At 33.0% G+C, this 9613-nt stretch overlaps 1 protein-coding gene across 1 annotated transcript; it reads right to left on the bottom strand.

Moving 5' to 3' along the window:
* Positions 1-2886: 2886 nt before the first annotated feature.
* LOC145004653 (mitogen-activated protein kinase 14-like) lies at positions 2887-6628 on the bottom strand. The gene is made up of 8 exons (XM_078963617.1): positions 6489-6628; positions 5994-6205; positions 4569-5001; positions 4273-4399; positions 4113-4173; positions 3830-3979; positions 3589-3744; positions 2887-3497 (listed from the first exon to the last, which is right to left on the bottom strand). The coding sequence occupies exons 1-8, from the start codon at positions 6520-6522 to the stop codon at positions 3312-3314; spliced, it is 1359 nt and encodes a 452-aa protein (XP_078819743.1). The 5' UTR covers positions 6523-6628; the 3' UTR covers positions 2887-3311.
* Between the last annotated feature and the right edge of the window lie 2985 nt (positions 6629-9613).

Raw genomic sequence — 9613 nt, 5'->3', positions numbered from 1 at the left:
AATGCGTAACCAAAATTCTTAAATTTTTTGAAGAGAGGACACCATTTTAAGGTCACTCCCTTTTGCGTAACATAAATTAATGAGTGTTGTGGATTGCACATCATAAAAGGCCATTTTTCTAGTAGTGTAACTACGATGGGTTGTATTCATGAAGTAATATCCACATCCAATATCTAGCAAAAAGATATGGTTCAAGGCTGCACAAGAATAGGTAAGAAAGGATGTAGAACACACTTTTTGGGTCCTAAAGCACATTGGGACATATTAAAATTGTCAGCACATTCTATGTTGGAGAATAGAACAAGAAATGTTATGTATATTTGTATTATACTACACAATATGATAAGAGGACACTGTTGTAATATCACTTGTTCATCAACCCAATCCCCCCAAATGTCGGAGTTGTGGATGTAGAAGCACTACACGAATTGCGAAATTCAGAAACTCAACACCAACTTTGATCCAATCATTGTGATTTTATCGAGCATGCCTACATTCGATTTCTGGATATGTACTCACTAGTTAACTTTAATTGTGATTTTTTATAGACAAAACTTCAAAAATGGTCCCTGTGGTTTTCGAAAATATCAAGTTTAGTCCCTAAGTTCAAAAAACCTCATAGATGGTCCTTGTGGTTTCAAAACTTTTAACAAATGGTCCTTTTCACTGCCATAGGGACCATTTATGAAGATTTGTCTTATTTAAAAAAAATGAAAAAAAAATATAATTAATTAATATTAAAGGGTCCCACCTCTCTCTCTCTCTCTCTCTCTCTCTCTCTCTCTCTCTCTCTCTCCCTCTTTCTCCACCGTTCCTACTTCCTACTGCCATGGCCATTCTTCCACCCCTTTCTTTAAATCGTTGTCGGATTCCATTCTTTTATTTGATCTGAAACAGATTTCTATGGGGCGTTTTCTGGTGGTCGCCTCACAATCACTTATGGTTTTTTGACCTTTATCCTGATTGGTCTCTTGGAGATAGATGGTTGTTATCTGGAAATCTATGAAGAAAACGAGGGATAAGGATGTAATTTTGATTGAAATTTGATGGGTTATGTGCCTTCATTCCTTTAGAAGAAAGATTTAGGGTATGATTTACATTTGTGATGCAATTCCGGGTCTTGAAATCCTCTTCAGCAACACATCTTCTTCTTCATCTAAATCTATGAATGGATCCACTTTAAGATTTTCCCAAGAAATTCCCTTTCGGTTTTTTTGGCATCAACTATGTAAAGAATGTGATTTGGGGTGGGGTGGGGCTATTGAGTTTGATCAAAAATGGTTGCTACTGTAATATCCGATGATAACCCCTTCCCCTTCATAGGTTTGATTCGAGTTTTGTTGTTTTCAAATGGGTTGTTGGTGTCGAATAAGCCATTAAAGAACCATGGTGAAGGAATGAAATAAGAAATGGGACGGAGGTTAAGAAAGCTATGATTTGGGGATTTCACCGTTTGATATGAGTTCATCGACGATGGGGCTTCTGATTGATTTAATTAGTATAGTGAGGATTTGGATCGATCGAGCAAATGATAACAAAATCAATGCACAAATGATTTTCCTCTTCATAGTTAGCCTACGAACACATCTTTGCTGATGGCGGTTTGGAACAGCGACGAGGATGGCAAGAGGCCACTTCGGTGGTCTTCTGATGCCATGTTCTTGCTTCCTTCGACTATATTCAATGAAGGGAGTGTGGAGAAGGTCACTAAGTAGCTTAGGGGTGGTTTTTTCGGCGAGAAAGTGAGGTGGCAGGTGATTTTTAAAGCAGCAGCACCAGGTGGCGTTGGGCAGTAGGAAGCTGCTTCGGTGGCCTTCTGCTTCTTCTTTCTTGTTTAAAATTTCCAGAGAAAACAAATGGGATGAGGGAGAGAGTTGTGATCGAAATAGCAACAACAAAGGGTTGGGGATGTGCTCTCAGGTGGTAGCAGTGAAGGGTGGGGTGGTAGCAATTTGGTGGCAGCAAGGTGGATGCCACCTCTTTCTTCCTTTTTCTGGGCAGAAACAGATGAGAGGGAGATGTGAGGTGGTGTTTGGGGTGACGTTTTTTGTCAGAAGAGGGTGGTTTTGGGTGGTGGTTTATGGTGGTTTCTTGGTTGTTTAGAGAGAGAGAGGGATGGGTGGGTGGGCCCCCTTTATATTAAATAATTATATATATTTTTCTTTTTTTTTTAAAAAAAAAATAAGTCAAAACTTCATAAATGGTCCCTGTGGTAGTAAAAAGACAGAAATACCCATCACTGAACGGCCAAAAGCTAACTGTGTTAGCGAAAATGACCATTTGTTAAAAGTTTTGAAACCACATGGACTATCTGTGAGGTTTTTTGAACATAGGGACTAAACTTGATATTTTCGAAAACCACATGAACTATTTTTGAAGTTTTATCTTTTTTTTAACGTTGTCTTTTCTTATTCAGTTTTTTCCTTCTAATTATCACCTCTTCTTTTTCTATTTGTACTGGTGTTTTAAAAAATATTATGTTTTATTTAATTTTGCATTTTTTTAGTTTAATGAAGTTAAAAATAATGATGTGACAAGTGAGTTGAAAAAGATGATATTTCCGGGGTGGAAAAGATGATAAAATTATCTTGAATGGGTTGAGAGGATTATACTCCTAGCATCCTTATATACACCACGTGATCAACCCTTGTGTTTATTCCTTCCAACGGTTATAACATAATTGTTGCTAACCAGCATTAATAACTAACATAACAGTCAGATAGAATATCTAACTTAGCTACCATGTCTAGCTTACTTTTGATAGGATCTAGAAAAATAAAAAATCATATCGGTCAAATTTAGCTCTAATACCACTTTATAAAACCCAATATATCATTCACAAAACAAAATGCATAAAGGAGTAAATCACACGAAGAAGAACTGGACTTGATTATTTCACTAACCGGATGTTTCTAGAGTGATTACAATATGAAAATCCAAAAGATTACGTACAAACTGATCTTGAGCTACCAATTTATAGGCTAGATAAAGTGGTCTAGCGCCTACTAGCTAGAGTGTTACCTTCGTTATGGAATTATACGTACACTAGCATTAAACATCACATGTGATTGACATTTGACAGCAGAGTTTATTTAACAAACAAAAGATACAAAATACAAAAACATGTTCAAGTCTAGAATCTAAAAACATCTTCATCAGAGCTCACCTGGCCTTTGGTGTCATATAGTGGAGAAGCTTCTTGTCACTGCCTTAGCCATTTTTCCTATTGCATTTCACAGATGTGATGCATCCCTTAACCAAAAATCAGTATTTCCATACATCAAAAGATTAAGCTAATGCATTGCTAATTCTCATGATTTAATAGTGAGATAAAATCCTACTGGATGGTATTCCAGAATCTCCCTATAGATCACTTCACGTAACTCTTCTTTCGTAATTTCTCTTGTTTCAAACTCAAATTCCAACTTTGTAATGGGCTGAGCAGAAGGCTCCCTTTCAACGTCAGCCAAATTCTTAAAATATGGATCAGAAAGAGCCTAAAACAAGTCACAAAACATGTTTTTCTTAATACGTGCATGAGAGCTTTCATAGCAGGAATTTTGAATTAATAGATAAATAAGACATTACCTCCTCAACAGTAGGTCTATCCCTTGGATCAAATGCAATCAATCTTTGTAATAAACCAAGAGCGAGGGGGTCTGTATTCGGGAACTTTTCAACGAGAGAAAAAGGAGCTTTCTTCCTCATACCGTTTAAGTATTTCCTTGCTTTCTCATTTCTTATCTGCATGTGTCATATCAACAGTCACATGCAAGAAAAAGAAAAGCAATCAAAGTTTACATAATCATTAATTGTGATGTAAACCAACCGTGGAGATAGTTTCAGGTGATGGGGTTCCTAGAAGATCAGTCATTAAATCCAACTGATGCACAACATTTTTCCCAGGGAAAAGCGGCTTCCCTGTTAAAATTTCTGCAAACATGCAACCAACACTCCATATATCTATTGCTGGTGTATACTGCATAGAAAAAGCTATTTAGTATAGTAAATTATAAACCCTTATTATCATTAAAATCTCATATGTTCAGAGATTATATTGGCAATGAATTTAAAGCATTTAACTTTACTAGTATCTGACTATCTGTATTCACCTTACTAAAAAAAGATCCACACAGTTCAGGAGCCCTATACCATCTTGCTGCAATGTAATCCTGTGAACACATAAAATGCAACCAGTTGCAAATTAGTTCAATCGTATAATAACTTCATAAAAAACTAGATTAATTACTACAATGGGTGAAGGGATATATTGTCCAGAATTTTGCACTAGGTTGATCACTGAATGCAACCCTTGAAATACCAAAGTCGCAGATCTTGAGTTTGCATTCAGAAGTAGCTAAAATATTTTTGGGTCTTAGATCTCTGTGAAAGACATTCGCTGCAAATTAAACGAAAGCAGTATTTCACAATCAGAATATATATATATATATATATATATATATATATATATATATATATATATATATATATATATATATATATATATATATATATATATATATATATATATATATATAACAAGGCGTGATAACACTGTATATACGTACCTGTGTGTATATATTTCAGTCCTCGAAGAATTTGATAAAGAAAGAATTGATGATGTTCTGGTGTTAAGTCGTCGTTTGCTTTAATGATTTGGTGTAGGTCACAATCCATATGCTCAAACACCACGTATATATCATTAAATTCTTTTCTGGATGGAGGCAACAGGATGTTTTTAATTTTGACAATGTCTGGATGATAAAGGCGCCTAAGTAGCTTAATCTCACGAGTGACACTGATAGCAACAGAAAGATTTTTGAATATATTATTTATTTTTTTTATCGCTACCATCTCCCCGGTATGAGTATCATATGCAGAGCAGACAATACTAGAGTTTCCTTCACCAATGATTTCCTTTACCTTGTACCTACTCAGTTCACCATATTCGGTGAAAAAATTTAATTCTTTTGATCCTTGAATTCTCATGCTTGAAGATTCCTGATCATTAAAAATGTATTTGTGATTAGCTTCTATAGTTTATATACGTTTATGGCTCTTTCTTGTCACCTTAAATTCATCTACTATAATAAATGAAGGATTTATTTGCCACGTGTTCTATTCTCCTTCATTTGGATACTTGGCATTTTCTAAAATTTTTAAATTTTTAAATTTTCTATTTTCCACTTATCATTTTATTGTATTTTTCATTTTATTAAATTAAAATTCCACATTTAATGTATAATGTAATATATATGTAAAGTATTTATTAGAAAGAATTTATATATGTAATGTATTCAATATATTAAAATTTCAATAATTTTAATAATTCAATTTTTTTTTTTATTTTTCTAATAAATTCAAAATTTTCAAATTGTTAAAATTTCATATTTTTTTTTAATTAAATCCATGTAATACATGGATCGCACACCTAGTTAGCTACCATATGTTATTAGACTATGGCCATTTGCCAATATCCCGGATCATTTCTTTAGTCGGTTGGGGCAATTAAAATAATATATAATATATAAAAAGTAATATAATTTCTTCAAAACCCACCGACTTCGGTGTTCTACCCACCCTTAATTGGTTTGTTTTTTTAATATATTAGTATCTTGCAACATGGCAATTTACAATTAGGGATATTAATTTTATGAATAAATTTATTTAACTAGAAAATGATTAAGAGCAAATAATGCCAAAGCAGAAATTTAAAAGTTCACCAACCCTTTGTGATAGGCATCGTTTCTTTCTTTTCTTAATTCTTTAAGACAATTGTTGAAATACTGTAAAAATGACATGAATACCAATTAAGTTACAGTTATGGTCCATTATTGTACCATACGCAAGCATCGATCCCAATCCATTTTGTGATGTTAGTAATGATTTTTGACATTATTACTACACTAAGTTAGAGTCAAAAGCTTTCCCATGAAATTTTAAATTTTGTCTTTCTTTATTAATAGAATTCATGTATACTTTTCGATGCTTACCAGCCATTCAGCATGCTCTTTCAAGATTTCTTCTTTGTGCTTCTGAACAGAAACAACAGTTCCACAATCAGGGACTGAAGGGATAGGAGTGTTGTCATCGACCTGACCCAAAAATTCCCTTTCGGAACCTTCCCCACCAAATAGAATCCTTTGATTTATGTTTCCAGTAACGTTGCCTTTGCCATTACTTGATGACTTTGAATCATCATTTTCTGAAATTGGTTAACAAAACCAGATTATAATTAATAATTATTATGTGGAGTTCTTAACCACCAAATTTTTTTCTCAAGCATCTCGTAATAATAAATAACCAAACGAAAGTAGAGAAGCATTGTAATAAGTAAAATGAAATGGATCATGATCTCATCTAACCCATTAGCTGATAGATCACAATCTGAACCGATGAGCCATTTAATCTATATTTTCATTGATATTCTGCTAATATACACAAATTTTATGAATCTATACATTCAAGTCAACAGGATGTTGAAATACCAGAGTTTTCTTGGTTGGAGTCGGACGTGGACATATCAACCACTCTTCCAAATATTGTTTTGCTGAATTGGGTTTCTCTTGTAACTTGTAAGGCGAGTGTCTAGTAGAGAAGATGAGCAATGTTAGAGAGAATTTACAGAGAAACTTAGATACAAGTTATTTACAAATGAACTAAAAATCAAAGTTATATAAGTTAACTGTGATACCGGGTCGAACCCGGAACCTTTAGAACTGCGCTTTCTTTAGTCCACGAGAAATCAGTTTTGTACACCTTCAATCTCTGCATCTCTTCCGGTCAACGAGTTAGTCATCAGCATCCTTTACATCATAGTCCTTCAAGTCATCAAACTTTACCAGTAGGTCCCTCAAAAGAGAAACCTTCACTAAAACAGTCGAAGTTATCACAATATTAACTATTCAGTACCTTGGTAACCACTTTACTTTTTAACCTGGTCTACAAGTACCATTTCAGAGGTTAAGAAGCAATGTTGACTTGAAGTTAAATATTATGTAAAAATATAGCAATCTGTTTTTCAAAAAAAAAAAATTAACAACTTTTAAAACACCTTTAGATAGTGTCACGAACAAAATGTCCACCCACTTCAAAATGTTCCATTTTTCATGGAAAACTGGATTTAATGCTAGTTTAACTGAAGATTCATTATCACAAAATACTTTTACAGGGACTAAATCCTTAATAGAAAGATTAAAAAACAATTTTAATACCCACATGATCCCACAAGTCATTGAAACTAGTACTATTCGGAAGGTGTCTTGCTTTTTTTGCTTTTCCATGAAACCATTGAATTACCAAACAAAAAAAAAATACAGTACCCAGTTATTGACCTCTATTGACCTCTATGGTTAAACATTTAGTGCAATCTGCATCAACATAAGCACTATGGCATAATCCTTCAATTTTAGAAATAGTGACACCCATACCAGCTGGATTTTGTTTTAAATGCCTGAACACACGAAATGCAACATTTAGATGTGATTTTCGTGGAGTGTTCTATGTTTGCACTCTATAATGAAAAATTAAATATCTTCCTACCTTTTGTTACTACTTATCTTTCTACTCTATAAAGTAATAATATGTGGAAATAATTAATTCTCTCTCTAAATCCATTCTTTTAATTTGGACACATGCCTTGATTTAGTGGGTAGAAAGATGAATAAGAACAAAATGTAGGAGAATATTTGATTTATCATATGGAATATTAGGCCTTGTGATAGTCAAATAAATAAGTTCACCGGTCTGCTTTTGAAGATCAGTTTTCTTTTAAAAACACATCATTTTTATCAACTTCATCGCCACTAATTACAACATTATGATCTAAGGAGTTTTAACAAATTTGCGTCCAAGCATTCTCTAAAAAATATGAACACCAAAACAAAGAGATTCCCAATTATATTGTATTAAGAACCAGTTTGATTCATCAAACAACAATATATAACCTCACTATAAGGAAAATATACAGAAATCTCTCAACAATACTCGCACAATTTTGAACCTTTGTACAAGAACAATAAAACCATAATGAAAAACCTAAAAGAGGTATTAAGGACCGAGAGAATGAATAGTGTATATGATCTGCTTCTCCGTGTATACGCCTCTTTATATAGTATCACACAGTAGTATCTGAGTTTACACTTGAATCCAAATGTAACAAGAAAGTTACATTATCAGCCGTTACTTATTAATACCGGCAAAAGACCAAAAATAACCAAGAATATATATATATATATATATATATATATATATATATATATATATATATATATATATATATAAAGATAAATGTTAAGTTTGAATATCATTAGTTCTCATTTTCCAACACCCCTATCAAACTTAACATATTATCTTTAGTTTTTTGAAAAAATGATCTAATAAACCAAGTCGATGAACTAAGAAATTTTGTTGAGAACTAATCAAAGACTTTGTTAAAATATCTACATTTTGGAAAGCTGAATCAATTTTTAAAATATCTAAAACACCATGTAAAACTTTTCCTCTAACAATGTGTAAATCAACATCAAAGTGTTTTGTTTTTTCATGAAATACAGAGTTTAAAACCAATTTTATTGTATAGTCGTTATCATAAAATACATTTACCCGAGTCAAGTTATCAACCTGATGTAACGTCCCAATAATAGTACCATAAAAATTTTATTTTTAGATTAATAAACCGTTAAATCATATCATTATTATAAAAAACAGGGTAATCAAAGTCTCATCAATACATCATCATTATCAAAGTAAATCACAAAATGCGGAACCGAGCGGTGTGTGTTGGATTAGGTGTCTAAGCTAATAACTATAATTGGTACGTATTTGATCCAATAGTAGCATGGTCCTTTTGGGTTATCTTCACCATAACAACTTGACTAGAAGAATAATAGAAAAGAGGTGAATTGTGATTTATTAATATAACAATAATATATTAATTGAGAAATCATATCATTTAATTAGTATTGATCAGGAATTAATTTGGAGTTAATTTGGTGATCAAAAGAGATTAATTGAATTAAGGGGACTAATATTGTAATTATAAGATAACTGTAAAGTTGGGCTTATGGATCCCTAAAGAAGGGATGGAAGAATTCTATGAGGAATTCCACATAGATTTCTTCCATAAGGCCTTCTGGAAGGATCTTATGGGCTGCTTAAAGAATAAACAACCGCATTAGGGTTTTACGTGAAACCCTACTAGCTTAGCCATATAAGGAACCCCTTGGATCCCTAAAGGACCATGCTATTATCGGGTCAACAATTGAGGTGCAACAATTGAGATCCATTTGAGGTGCAACAATTGAGATCCCTAAAGGAACCTCTCTCTCATATTCTTCCAACTTGTTACTTAGTGTTTGTGATCCATTTGAGGTGCAACAATTGAGACACTAAGCTCTTGAAGGTCAAGATCTACAAGTTACAATCAAAAGGTATCCTTCTAAACTTGTATTATGTTATAATTTTTGAAAATTGTATGGTAGTTAGGTTTCATGCTTTGGATAACTTGATTTGCATGTATAACTTTTTTAAAACATAGATCCGAAGTATTAGGGTTGCATGTACACCATAGGGATGTTTTAGTACTCAAAACTCATCAGTGGTATCAGAGCTT

Source organism: Lactuca saligna, chromosome 7 (assembly GCF_052625555.1).
Source record: "Lactuca saligna cultivar CGN05327 chromosome 7, ASM5262555v1, whole genome shotgun sequence".
Taxonomy (NCBI): domain Eukaryota; kingdom Viridiplantae; phylum Streptophyta; class Magnoliopsida; order Asterales; family Asteraceae; genus Lactuca; species Lactuca saligna.
Note: the sequence above shows the minus strand (reverse complement) of the source record. Positions and strands in the feature narration are given on the sequence as shown.

What these genes read in the sequence shown, in the direction of transcription:
- LOC145004653 (XM_078963617.1), bottom strand. Translation starts at nt 6,522, where the DNA reads ATGTCCACGTCCGACTCCAACCAAGAAAACTCTG. An exon ending in ACTGAAATATATACACACAG is followed by an intron (nt 4,400 to 4,568) that starts GTACGTATATAC and finishes TTTAATTTGCAG; the next exon opens with CGAATGTCTTTCACAGAGAT. An exon ending in CACCTGAAACTATCTCCACG is followed by an intron (nt 3,745 to 3,829) that starts GTTGGTTTACAT and finishes TGACACATGCAG; the next exon opens with ATAAGAAATGAGAAAGCAAG.